This window comes from Sesamum indicum, linkage group LG3, assembly GCF_000512975.1.
Source record: "Sesamum indicum cultivar Zhongzhi No. 13 linkage group LG3, S_indicum_v1.0, whole genome shotgun sequence".
NCBI lineage: Eukaryota > Viridiplantae > Streptophyta > Magnoliopsida > Lamiales > Pedaliaceae > Sesamum > Sesamum indicum.
This window is the reverse complement of record NC_026147.1, coordinates 8,739,083-8,753,884: the sequence shown is the minus strand read 5'-3', so window position 1 is coordinate 8,753,884 and position 14,802 is coordinate 8,739,083. Positions and strand designations below refer to the sequence as shown.

The window sequence follows — 14,802 nt, the reverse complement described above, 5'->3', positions numbered from 1 at the left end:
GGAAAGAGACGATAGAAGAAAAAATTCCTGCAGATGACCCAAGCACAAGAATGCAAGAAAATGAAAACACAAACTTATCCCTTGTATCTGCGCGCTTCGATGGGAATAATTACCTAACGTGGGCAAGATCCGTCAAGATAGCACTTGGAGCCAGACAAAAATTAGGATATATTGACGGATCCTATGTGCAACCTACTGATGACAAAGAAGCCATTGAAAGGTGGCAAAGAAACAACTACATGGTAGTCTCATGGATATTGAACTCCATGTCGAAAGGGATCGCAGAAGCATTCCTATACACCAACTCTGCCAGGGACTTGTGGGTGGAACTGGAGACACGGTTTGGCGAAAGCAACGGCCCCCTCCTCTATCAAATTCAGAGGGAGATCACCTCCATTGCCCAGAAAAATTCCACTGTTGCTGTCTATTTTACAAAGCTCAAAAGGCTTTGGGATGAATTAGGAACTCTAGATCCTCTACCTGTGTGCACATGTGGAGCGAGCAAGAAAATGTCAGAAAGAATCACATCCCAACAGCTGATACAATTCCTTATGGGACTCGGTGATATATACGAAAACGTGAAAAATCAGATATTGCTTATGGACCCACTGCCCACAGCTGCTAAGGCTTACTCCATGGTACACAGAATTGAGAAACAGATGGCTGTAAATTCTGGGATCTCCGAAATTGATCGAGAAGGGGTTATGGCTGTACAAGTTGCAGAGATTAAAAGGCAAGGAAATGCAAGGATGAACTTCAAGAAAGCGACGACACTTGACAAGAAACATCTACAATGTGATCACTGCAAGAAAAGGGGGCACGTGAAGGAGGGATGCTTCGAACTTATAGGGTACCCGGAGTGGTACAAGAACATGATGGATCAAAGGAAGGTTGGAAGTAGACCAATGACTGTAAGAACCATGAATTCAAGTGTTGATTACCAAGCTAACAACCTTCAGACAAACCTGAATGGAAATCTAGATGCCAACATCACAGACATTATCAGAAAAGAGATGCTCAAAATCATCCAAGATCAAGGCGCTGGCCAAATAAATTCCAACTTCTCAGACTTTCATGGATTTGCAGGTAAATCTATAATCAATGCTCAAATGTGGATTATAGATAGTGGGGCTTCAGCCCACATATGCAGTTCATTAAATGATTTTACAAATGCTCATATTCTTGATAACTTAGTCTCTGTTAAACTTCCTAATGGTGCTAGTTATGATGTTAAGATTGCGGGAGAAGTTCACATTACTGAAAACATAGTCTTGAAAGATGTTCTATATGTCCCTAAGTTTAATCACAATTTACTCTCTGTTAGTAGACTATGTAGAGATGATGATCTTAATGTTCACTTCACAAACCAAACTTGTGTTGTGCAGGACCCTCGGACTAGAGGTATATTGGCTGTAGGTAGACAACGTGGCAGGCTCTATGTGCTAGAAAGACGACCCCAAGACCAAATGACAAGAACCTCTAAACAGAACATGCCTGCCAATGAAGAAAACCTGCACACTGATGTATGCAATATAAATAGATGTAAAGTCCAATGTAATGAACCTTTGTGGCACAATAGACTTGGACACACAAGCTTAGATGTCCTGAAACGGATGAAACTTTGTAAGGAAAACACTGAACACTTGGAATGCAAGATATGTCCTTTGGCAAAACAACCTAGAATGCCTTTTTCATTAAGTGAATCTTGCACTAAATCTATTTTTGAACTTGTTCACATAGATGTATGGGGACCTTATAAAAGGCACTGTGTTGAAAATTATGAATATATGCTTACCATTGTCGATGACTTTAGTAGAAGTACATGGACCTACCTAATGCTTCACAAGTCACAAACTTTGTCTAAAATGGAACAGTTCTATAACATGGTTTCTACTCAATTTGATACCAAAATCAAGCAAGTTAGAACCGACAATGGAACGGAATTTGTTAATAAAGAATGTCAGAACTTCTTCTATAACAAAGGCATAATACACCAAAGGACTTGTGTCCACACACCCCAACAAAACGGTATTGTTGAGAGAAAACATCAACACCTTCTCAAAATCGCTAGAGCCTTAATGTTCCATGCTAATATGCCTTCAAGATTCTGGACTGATGCCTTACTTATGGCCACTTATTTAGTTAACAGATTGCCCAGCAAAATTCTTAAGTGGAAGTCCCCCTATGAAATTCTTTATGAAAAGAAACCTGCTTATGAGCATATCAAAGTTTTTGGTTGTCTCTGTTTTATCACTAACACTCTTCCTTTTAAAAACAAATTTGAACCTCGGGCTTTAAAGTGTGTCTTCCTAGGATTTGTTCATGGTACCAAGGGCTACAAAGTCATGGAATTAAGCACTGGCAATATACATATAAGCAGGGATATAATCTTCTATGAAAATACATTCCCTTTTTCTAATCACAATGAAGATGATGCTGATTTAATTTGTCCACTCCCTGTAGTTAGTGACATCATCAACAATGAAGAGCCTATAGAATCCCATAGTGAAATTAGTGATAAACCAGATCAGGAACAAAGAACAGACACTGCATCACTTAGGAGATCTAGCAGAATTCATAACAAACCAACCTGGATGAGGGATTATGAATGTTATAACGCTGACAGCACCAATAACTGTTATATGACACAAGCACACACTTGCTTTGTGGAAAATCTCTCTAACATGCAGGAACCAAAGGGCTACGAAGAAGCACGAGGGAAGATGGAATGGCAAAAAGCTATGCAAGAAGAACTCAATGCACTTGAGAAAAACAAAACCTGGAAGTTGGCAGACCTACCTGCAAACAAGAAAGCCATTGGATGTAAATGGCTGTATAAGGTAAAACTCAATCCCAATGGGACTGTGGAGAGGTACAAAGCAAGGTTAGTGGCCAAAGGCTACAGCCAAATTGAAGGAGAAGACTACAATGACTGTTTTGCTCCTGTGGCAAAAGCAGTCACTGTAAGACTTTTCCTAGCTGTGGCTGTAGGAAAGAATTGGCCACTGCACCATCTTGATGTTAACAACGCTTTCTTGCATGGTTACCTTGATGAGGAAATTTATATGGAACCCCCTCAAGGCTATGAAATCCCAAAAGGGAAAGTGTGCAAACTGGAAAAATCACTATACGGTTTGAAGCAAGCTTCTAGGAAGTGGAATGAGGAATTCACAAAGAGAGTTAGTGAATTTGGTTTTGTCCAATGCAGTCATGACCACTGTCTATTTGTGAAAGGTTCTGGAATGAATTTGATTGCATTACTTGTATACGTTGATGACATATTAATTACCTCTGCCTCTGAAGATTCAATAGTGCAGGTCAAAGACTACTTAGACAGATTGTTCACTGTCAAGCATTTAGGAAGTGCTAAATATTTTTTGGGTCTTGAGATAGCTCGTTCTACAGAAGGAATGATAGTTTCCCAGCACAAATATGCACAGGACATAGTTGCTGATGTGAGGCTTGATAAAGGCAAACATGTCACTACCCCATTGCCTCCAGGGCTGAAACTCACAGAAAACACAGGAGCAGAGCTTGCTGATCCTTCAAAATATAGAAGGTTGATTGGGAGATTGTTATACCTGGGATTTACAAGGCCAGATTTATGCTACGCTGTGCAACAATTGAGCCAACATCTCCAACACCCTTGTGAAGCACACTGGAATGCTGCCATTCACGTTGTCAGATACTTAAAGGGAAGCAATTCCACAGGTTTGTTTTTCCCTGCAAATTCAGACTTCTCACTTCAGGTTTTCTGTGATGCAGATTGGGCCACATGCCAATTGACAAGGAAGTCGCTGACTGGTTTCTGTGTATTCATGGGAAGCGCACCTATATCTTGGAAAACCAAGAAGCAAACGACCGTGGCTAGATCATCAGCTGAAGCTGAGTACAGGAGCATGGCCGCCACCACTTGTGAAGTTACATGGTTGATCTACATTTTGAAGAACATGGGAGTTGATGTCCAAACACCAATCCCCTTTTACTGTGACAATAAGGCTGCTCTATACATTACTGCGAACCCAGTATTCCATGAAAGGACCAAACACCTCGAAATAGACTGTCATATAGTGAGGAACAAATACAAAGAAGGAGTAATTCAACCAACATATGTGATCTCAAAGCAGCAGGTTGCAGACCTTTTCACAAAGCCCTTACCTGCCAACTCCTTTCTTCACTTAAAGTCCAAGTTATACTTGGTTAATCTCCACCCAAGTTTAACTTGCGAGGGGGGTGATGAAACCCAACAGTGATTCTCAAGGTTGCAGCTGCAGAAAATCTCAGAGCAAGAAGAACTGAGCTGCTGTAGTCATTCTCGCACTTCCGCATAACGGCGCTTTCTTTCTTCTTTGTGGGTTAAGTGAAAATGCGTTTCTTTGTAACCGTTGGGAGTCTTCTCCTTCCTTGTAAAAGCGCTAGCACGCTTCTGTTTTTTTTCTTCTTTGGTCTGTTAGTTTATTCTGTTAGCTGCTTCCCTGTTTATAAAAAGGAAGACTTGAGTCTCCTTTGCTGTAACGGAAACTCGAATGATCTGTGGCTATACAACCGCTTCTTGTGGTTGATTTTTCTTCTTGAATAATTCTCCAAGCTTACATTTCATTCTTGAAATTGCAACACGATCAACTTCTTTCTTCACTTCTGTCGCCTGATCCGCCTGAGCTTCTCCAACCTGTTCCTCTGTAAATGAGCAGTTGCAGGAAATTGCCAAGTCTTGGTTGCAAGTGTGGTCTGGAAAAAGGGAAGTCTTGGTGCTTTTTAAATAAAAAAAAAAGGGGTAATCTAATGAAATGTACTTGTCGTGGGACAAATGTTAAAATTAGGAGAAACTTATAATTTTTCAAACAATAATAAAGTATTTGTAATTATGTCAAATTTTAGCAGATGTAGTTATAATATTACCTTATAATAATATTACATGAGAATGTTAAATAATGATAAAAACTTAGAATTTATGCATTCTTTTTAAAATGTCAGCATTTTTTATTCAAACTCTGACATAATAGGATCAGGTATAAACAAATTATTTTTGAAGGGTGTGTAAGCATAATTTGAAAATATTTTTTAAAGAAAGTATATTTTCGCATTTTTCAAAAAATTTAAGTGTAAATAACCTTTGTTTTATAGTAAAATATTATAATTTCTTTTTCATTAAAGATTGATTACTCAAATCCTCTCTAAAAATATAAAATCACATTTTTCCTAAAAAAGTTTAGAAACTATATTTGCATTCTAGGTAGGCCAAAAAAAGGACCCAAACAAATTAACTTAGATCCAGACCCTACCCAATTTATGTTACCGCACTCAAAATTCGTCGGTCTCTAAACCAGACCAGACCCACTACTTGATTTTCTTTTCTTTCTTCTTTTTCGTCCGACCCATTTTTCAATAAATCATACTAATTAAATTATTTTTTTATCTTTTTATTTTTACCCATAATTTAAAGGGGTGTTCAATTATTTCAGTTAACTGAACCAAATTGAACTGGATTTTTGGTTAACCAAAAGTTTCAGCGTAGCGAAAATTAATATTTTCTTTATTCAATTAGGTTAATAATCAAATTACCAAATTCAAAAAAAGAATCTGTCAGTTAATTAATTTAATAATTTTTATTTTTATATTTTAAATTTAAATAAATAAAAATTGAATTATATTATTATAATATTGTATATTAACAAATTATAAATATAATTTATACATCTTAATATATTTTGAAAACTATAATTATTATATAAATATAGTTTTAAATTTTGATTTTTCCGTCGGTCCCCAGACCCATAGAATTACCGTACCATACTTGCATCCCCTCTGAGAATTCTCCATTATTACTTATACCTATTTCATTAAGATTTGGATAAAAAATATCTATGTCGACTATAAAAATTTGAATAAATTTTTACTTTTACCCACATTCAACATTTTGTATAGTTGATTGACAAAAATATTAGGGATTAACTTGTGATAACGTAAATGAGCAAATTATCCCCTATGAAAAAATAAATATCAATTTACCTTCTTTTACTTTTTTAAATAGAACAAATAACTTCTTCTCTAAGGAGGTAAATTGTGTTATTTTAAAAATATAGGGATGTATTTTGCTTTTTAAGAGGATAATTTACTCATTTATAATATCACATAGAATTTCTTGTATTTTTTTTTTTCATAGTAATACTTTGATACTTATTGGGGGTTAATAATATATATATATATATACAAACACACCTTCGACATTTATTTATAACAAGAAAAAGGTTAACTGATGTTTAAGCCTGTATAAGAAAATTAGTATAGATTAATACAGAGTTTACTTTATTGTATGGGGCCTAATATAAAATTAAAATCTTGTGCTAATTATTATTGCACTTGAATAACTAATACTACATTGAAAGGCGGTATAAAATTAATTTCAAAGTTGCAACAAATGTGAATGACCATTGTTCCCTCGAATTTGACTGTATAATAATAATAATAATGATGATAATGAAAATGATGATGATGTTGATAAAATAATAAAAAAATAAAAATAATAGTAATGATAATATCAATATAATATAATAATAATAATATTTTGTTGTCTACTAAAGTTTGTAAACAAGGACTCAAAGGTCGTTTTTCAACTAAAAGCATGTGAATATATTAAAATAAACACTTGATAGTATTTATCATATTTCAATAATACATATAAATAAATACCTAACTAATGGTTCGAAATTTTTTATTATTTATTTAATAAATAATAATTTTATTATTCATTTAATATGATTTTGATCCTTATATTACAAATAACTTAACATTTTTTGAACTATAAACGAAGCCAATTTATGGAAAATATCTGCCGGTCAAGTGACGTACGTGCACTAAAAGCCACGATCAAACAAAAGCCATGAGAAGAGGAGGCTAGATCGCCATCTCCGTGATGCGATGAACCCGAAGCACCAAGAAGGGACGAGTGACGAAAGGATAACGGTAAGGATATTGTCCTATATAACACATTTGGTGCATTGAATCTCCTTGATTATGATGTAGATAAACATACCGGGAGTCCTAAGTCATGCAACCCCACCTCAGTTGACCCATGTTGAACACAACTGTCTGGAACATGCGTGGCCTGAATAAGAGGGACCGCCAGCTAGCAGTGAAAGATCTTGTTGCTGGGTTCAGGTTACATTTCCTCGGTCTCCTTGAAACTCGTGTTAGATTGAATAATATTTTCAGATCCAATCATTTCTGTTACCGCATTGGAAATGATTTGTGGACTATGTGTCAACTAGCAACTGTATTTGGATCGCTTGGGATGAGAACTTTGTTCATGTTGATGCCATTGAATTGGGGGCACAATTTATCCACTGTAATGTCACTATTCGAGCACTTCATGAGTCTGTTGCCATGACTGTTATTTATGGGGTCACTGAGGTAGCTGACAGACGTGATTTGTAGACCACGTTGGGGACGTTGACCATCCAGTATGTCGATACTCCATGGCTTGTTGGGGGTGATTTTAATACGGTTCGGGACCTCAGTGAGGTCTGTGGTGCCCCAGGAGACATTCGAGTGGCAATAGAAAAATTTAATTTATGTATTTAGGGGGCAAGACTTCTTCCTTTGCCCATTCAAGGAGAATGGCTCACATGGCACAATTGTAGTGCGAGCCCGAGGAACCTATAAAAACCACTGGATCGGATGCTCATTAATGACACATGGATCGCACGGTTCCCAACGTCAGCTTATATGAGCCTTACCCCGCGTACCTCAAATAGTGTTGTGTGGGGACAGACAGCAGCAATTGGGAGGTATGTTCCGCTTTGATAATTATCTTACTATCTCACCAGCATTTATTCCTAGCGTGCAGAACATTTGGCAGCATGAGGTAGTTGGCGTACCAATTACTCGAAAGCTAAAAGCTCTGAAACCGGTCTTCTGAGAACAGAGAAGGAATAAGGGGGATTTATCACATAATGTACAGCTGGCCAAGGGATTTCTGGAGGCAGCCCAATTATTAGTTAGTGCAAACCGGCAGGAGGAGCAATTCATTTACTAGGAGCATTGTTGTCGATTAGTTTTGACCAAAGCGACAAAGCTTGAACAAATCATGCTACGTCAGCGAGCTAAGATTGAATGGATGAAAGGAGGTGATCAATGCTCCAAGGTTTTCTTCCATAAGATTGCCCAACGGAAGACTATGAGGAGAATTCTGCAAATCAATGATGAGCATAGAGTCACTAATTTGGCTCAGGAAACAGTCACTAATGAATTTGTCTCCTTTTATCACAACCTGCTAGGAGGAGAAAGGAGATGTAGCTTTATTGATATTCGGTTCCTCAAATCATAGGCCAAACATTTACTAACAGAAGACGAAATCACTGCTATCCTTCGGCCTTTCACCCCCTTGGAGGCTAAACAGGCAGTGTTTGATATACTGAAGATAAGGCACCGGGTCCAGATGGGTATTCATCTGATTTCTTTAAGGCAGCAAGGCCAATTGTGGGTGGGGAAGTGACGAGGGCGGTTTTGAATTTCTTCACAACTGGGAGGCTATTGAAAGAAATCAACACCACATTACTAGCGCTTATTCCGAAGGTGTATGCCCCAATGACAATTAGTGATTTTCGGCCTATCTCCTGTTGCAATGTTCTCTATAAGATTATTGCTAAACTTCTTGTCCAAAGATTAAACGTGGTGCTAGACAAGATCATTAGTCCTTGCCAAGCAGCCTTTGTTCCTGGTAGAAGCATTGGTGATAATATCATGCTAGCACAGGAGCTTTTCTCGGGATATAAACTGGCCCGACTCCCTCCCAGGTGTGCGCTAAAAGTGGATATTAGAAAGGCCTACGATACTGTCGAATGGGACTTTCTATTAGCCGTTCTGGATTTATTTGGATTCCCTCCCATATTCATCAGATGGATTGAGGAATGCGTTACCACCCCTTCGTTTTCAGTTAGCCAAAATGGGAAACCACATGGGTTCTTTCCGGGCGCAAGAGTACTGAGACAGGAAGATACTCTATCACCATACTTATTTATCCTCGTGATGGAGGTCTTACGTTTGGGTTTCTTGCAGATGATTGAGCAAGATGGACACTTCACTTTCCATTGGAAATGTGAGGCAGCATGCATTTTCCAGCTTGGGTTTGCAGATGATCTCTTGCTGTTTTGTAGGGCTAATATGGACTCTATTGGTGTTCTGAAAAAGGGCCTAGATCACTTTGCCGGTTGGTCAGGGCTGAATCTTAACGTTCAGAAGAGTCATATTATTATTTCACAGTCAGCACAAGGGTTGCGGGAGGACATGATGACTTTCCTTGGATTTCATGAGGGACATCTACCGATGAAGTACCTTGGTCTTCCTCTCTTGTCCTGTAGACTATCTATTACGGATTGTCAGCCTTTATTGTTGAAAATCGATCAACGTATAGCTGGTTGGGAGGGCCTCTCACTGTCATATGCGGGTAGGGTACAAATTATTAAATCTGTGCTCACCTCACTTAGCGTTTACTAGGCATCTGCATTTAGATTGCCTAAGAAAATTACAAAATAAATCGAGAAGAGACTTCGAGCATTTCTGTGGAAAGGCTCGGGTAATAGTAGATATGCCAAAGTGGCTTGGACAAAGTTGTGACAACCGATGGAGGAGGGGGGCAAGGACTTAGGGATATTGCTACTTTGAATCGGGCACTCATGACCAACAAACTATGCGAAGTGATAAAGTGTGAGAGGACATTGATATGGGTGGACTGGCTTTATTATGGCCGCTTACTTAACACCTCCATCTGGACAGTTTGTGATGATAGAGGGTCGTGGGGATGGAGGAAACTCTTACGCCTCCGACCTTTTCTTCGACCGATGGTTGACTACCACATTGGGGACGGACATGAATTTTATTTATGGTAGGACCCATGGAATCCTCTCGGACCACTCATTGACAGATTCCCGTGCGCGCCGTTATTATTGTGAGTGGATTTTTCGACCAAGCTCAGCGCCGTCATAGATGATGGTATTCGGCAATGACCTCCTTTCACTGATTCTGGAAGCCTAGAGATCTTACACACATTGCCACACATCCATGGAGGCGAAGATCGTATCATCTTGCGGTTTCAAAGCGGAAAACCTTTGACACAGGCCCTTATCCGATTATTTGATCCACCGAGGGTAAGTAGGATGGACTTCACTACTTTCGGGCTCCTATAAGATCCCACGTCACACGTTTATCTTATGGATGGCAATTTTGGGCAAACTGCCAACAACGGATAAAGTATGGCTTTCTCACCTCGGCGATTGTGTTTTGTGTGATGTGGGTGCAACGGAGACCCATAGTCACCTTTTCTTTCAATGCCAATTTAGCAAACGATGTGTTTCTGAGGTTCGCATATTGGTGCGTTTTTCATGGCCCAACAGAGATTGGACGACTAATATCGAATGGGCATCACGAAAATGGAGAGGAAAACACATTGTTAACCTTGCTTACCGAACTTTACTAGCCCTCATGTGTTTATCACATCTGGAGAGCAATGAACTTGAGGAGATTTGAGCATGAAGAGAGGACTCCCGCCACGTTGGCCTTCTTGATTGTAGAAGATGTCAAACAGCGCATCCTTAATATTAACCTAGCCACGTCTGTTAGTACATGTGCCTTATTTAGATTATGGCGTATCCCTTTACCTGTCGAGGGAGAAATCAACTAAAGAACTCTGTTGTACTATTACATGTTTTTATTAATGAAAATTACGTTTACCTAAAAAAAAAACAGTGATTTGCAGTGTATGCTACCTTCACTGCATGTTGCTTCAGATGCACATATTCCCATAAAAAAAAAAAAAGGGATTTTGATATAGCAGAAGCAATCAGGTCCGTTCCTGATATTTTGATGGTCCAAAGTAAGTAAAAATAGCACCATTCAAATAAAAGCTTCAGCTCTCAATGATGCAATAGTCATATCTGTAATGATATTGAAATAGTTATATTCAAACGCCTCATCTGGTGACCATATATCTTCACCATCAGTGTTTTCATCATAATGTTATTTATTTAAATTGAAAGAAACCAACCATTATTTAGATATGTCAAACCAAGGCAACAAAAAGAGAAAATTACTGAAATATAAGTAGAACGATATTATTCGTTCTAAAAGTAGCTAAACCAAATAAATGAAAAAAGGAAAGGGGCACAATTCTAATACTCTATGTACTCAAAAACTCAAAACAGAGGAAAGAAGCTTGTACAATATGATTCAACAAGTATTCAAAACCATAAGGAGGGAAATTGAACATTAAACAGTTTGCATATATGATTCAAACAAAAAATCTGTCAAGAAATAGGCTTTTTAGATTATAACAAATAGAGCATATACAAACATAACCTCACTCGTCCCTCCAAGTTCAGTAAATCAAATCAACAAAAACCAAGAAACTATTTCAAGAAGCAAAGCACACACAACCAGAAATGCTAACTCAGCACTCTCAAAATTCCAGGAAAGATGAAACAAGTCACAAACTTTAACAAAACCCAAGTTGTATTTCACTTACAATATAATTGATTAAAGTTTGGACAAACCCGATCTCAAATGAACCAGTAAACATCTCCTCAATTTCAATTCACACAGTAAGCATCAACTGCATTAGGCTCAACCCAGTGTACAACCAAGTTCTAGAGCTTAAATTCATGTACAGATGGGAGGTTTGGTAAATGATTCAATATGAGCATGTCTCTGTCTAATAAACTGCAAACCAACATAACAAGAAAAGAACTAGAGATATCCATAAAACTTTGGAAGTGGAGTATCATAGGATCTCTGGATTGCCTTCTTCTCCAAATAGCTCACTGTGACATGTGGAATATTGGACAGTGAATTCCGGTAAGAACCATTCTCCCCATAAAGTGCCGACAGCTCGGCCGAATTCTTGATTATCAAATGCTGGAGTGATGATGCCTTACCAAGCAGACGATGTGGTAGCTCTCTCAACCCGCAACGATCGATCTTCAACTCTCTGAGACATGGCATTATTGACATGGTGGCATTGCCTTCTTCTTCAGCCGTTATGTCCTCCCATTCTTTCCACTTTGGACAATGCCAGAAACTCAACTTCTTCAACTTTGGAAAGCTGGTAGCACACAATGGCATTGAACCGTTGACATCAACTACTCCTCTCAAGAATCCCGGGCCCACAAAATTCAACCCTATCATTCCAGCCACTGAGAGCTCTTCCAATTTTGGCAGCCCTCCCAAACAAGGCAAGGTTGGGACAACATTGCATTCTTGGATTTGAAGAACTCTCAGATGGTTACGGGGTGAGCTGATCCAGCTTGGGAACTTTGTCCCCTTGTAGTTCTGAATCATCAAATACTGCAATTTAGAAGGCGGTTCTAGAGCCTCCAGTGCATCATTTCTTACCAACTCCTCTTCTTCTATTCCCTCTGCATCAACGAACCAGATTTTCAGGTTCCGGATGCGTATCTTGCTTCTGAGTTCTGCGTTCCGGGCCTCATCCACATCTCCTCTATCATGAATACAGATTTTCAGACATAGAGATCCACCGAGTTTGTCCAACTTCTTCAAGTATCCCATTTTGCTCCAATCTCTGCCCGCATGAAACAGGCTCAATGTCCGGAGCTCAGTTAATTGCTCGAGTCCTTGAGGAATCCAATAGAGAAGCTGAGTGCCATCATTGGGAAGATCTCTTAGGTTTACTAGTTTTTCAATCCCTTTTGGAAGCCCAGAAAGTCTTTTACAGTGTGCAAGATTCAAGGTTCGTAGCTCCTGCAAATTGCATACAGTTTCTGGCAACTCTTTTATGTCCACATTCCATTCCAAGTCCAGGTGTCTCAGGTGAATCAAATTCCCAATTTCACTCGGGACCTCTTTCAAACTGCAATGGCTCAAGTAGAGAGTTTGCAAGTAATACAACTCGCATAAGTTTTGAGGAACTTGTGCTATCGACTTGTTACCACTCAGGTCTAAGTACCTCAAGTGAATCAATTTTTCTATACCTCTTGGGATCTCTTGCAGCTCGCTTCCGCATAAACTTAACACCCTTGGGCAAGTTATGGAATCAAACATTTCACAGGGAAGATCATTTTGACAAAATAAGCTACGATATAGCTTTGCTTGGGAAACTAGTTTTGGATCATAAGGTCGGGATGCACCTTTTCCCATTGCCTCTATTGTGCCATCTGAGTCGCAACTTCTAGACTTCCTGAGAAAACGAGCAAAATCATGCACTATATCATGAATTTTGCATGAAACTGTATCACCATATTCTACAAAGTCTTGAACTAATGAACGCATTTTCAAATTGCTGAGGTACTCCTTCCCTCTAAGTTCCAAGTCACTGGTGCTCCCATTGGAACTCAAATAGCCTAGAGCCATCCACATTCTTATCAACTTCTCCACATCAATCTTTGAGTCTTTGGGAAAGGCAGCACAATATGAGAAGCACCGCTTCACTGCTGGGGACAACTCATTATAGCTCAAAAACAAACAAGGAAAAAGATCAACTTCTGCTTCCTCCAATTGCCAAATTTCACTGTTCAATATACTCTCCCACTCTTCCGGACTATCTTTAGACTGCAAAAGGCTTCCCAAGACCTTTGCCGCAAGTGGCAAGCCGTCGCACTTCAGAGCTATTTTCTGACCTATCTCTTCCACTTCCTCATAATCCTTCTCACTTCCATAAGATGCTATACGTTTCATTAACAACCAACAATCGAAATCAGACAGCTTGCCTAAATCATAAATGTCATTAGTACGCATCATTCTTGGAACAGCATTTTTTCTTGTCGTCACCAAAACTTTACTTCCAGGGCCACCGCAGTTGAGAGAGTTTTTCAATGGTTCCCATTTGGTGATGTCCTCCATCCAGACATCATCTAGGGCAAGAAGAAACTTTCTCCCTGAAATAGACTCCTTTAAACGATTTAGGAGCGCCTGAAAATCATCTACATTTGGTGAACTCCCCATCACATTCTCAATAATTGCTTTAGCAATATTCCTGACCGGATCAGTAACATCAGAAACAAAAACCCAAAGTTTTAAGTCGAAACAGTTTATTAGACGCTCATCATTATAAACACGGGCAAGAGTAGTCTTCCCGATTCCGCCTATCCCAACTATACAAATAACATGGGGACCTACTACTTCTTGTTGCCCCCCAACTTCAAGCATGAGTTTTCTCACAAGAACATCTTTATCATTCCCTCGACCATGTACTTCCGATACATCAATATCTGAAGAAGTAGATTGAAGTTTGAACGAATTTTTGGTATAAACAGGCTGATAATTAACTGTGATATCATAATCATTTTTCTCCTTCATAATCAAATCCATCACTTTTTTCAATTCCTTTATCTTCTTGGCAATATCTCGACGTGTTGCGACTTTCTTGAAGCACAAACAAGAGGATGGGTTAAAAGTAGTTACTTTCATCATCCCACGCGATTGAATACCCTCAGATCCTCGAATGCGAAGCTTGAGAGCAGCAAATTTCCATTCATCCAGCACGTCGTCTATCTCATAAGACGTCTCCTCGAATCTTCTCAGCCAATCTTGGACTGTTTTGTATTTGTAAGCTTTCCTCTCTGCATCTTCCAACACATTCTTCATTGCATTCAACTGATGCGAGAGATAGAGAACTTCTTCTTTCACTCCTCTCACCAAACTCACCTCCTCTCGAACCTTTTCCTCTATAATTACTGCCAATCTCTCCAGCACGACAGAAACGATAGCATCAGCCATGGTTTTGGGTTGCTTGTGAGAATCTAAGAGAGAGCCCAGAGCAATTGCTGGAAAGAGGGAAGTCTGTGTTGAGCTTGA

The 14,802-nt window shown here is 39.0% G+C and overlaps 2 protein-coding genes across 2 annotated transcripts in view; both read right to left on the bottom strand.

The window, feature by feature from the left end:
• Nucleotides 1–3,713, bottom strand: part of LOC105157840 (putative disease resistance RPP13-like protein 1) — a 7,492-nt gene extending 3,779 nt beyond the window's left edge. The window contains exon 1 of the mRNA XM_020692403.1: nt 3,582–3,713. The gene's annotated coding sequence lies outside the window, so the exon portion shown is untranslated. The remainder of the gene's footprint in view (nt 1–3,581) is intronic.
• LOC105157734 (putative disease resistance protein RGA3) lies at nt 11,327–14,802 on the bottom strand. The gene has a single exon (XM_011074191.2). It carries the CDS (start codon nt 14,722–14,724, stop codon nt 11,740–11,742), a length of 2,985 nt encoding a protein of 994 aa, XP_011072493.1. The 5' UTR covers nt 14,725–14,802; the 3' UTR covers nt 11,327–11,739.

Coding starts and splice junctions, on each gene's coding strand:
- LOC105157734 (XM_011074191.2), bottom strand. CDS start 14,724: ATGGCTGATGCTATCGTTTCTGTCGTGCTGGAGAGATTGGCAGTAATT.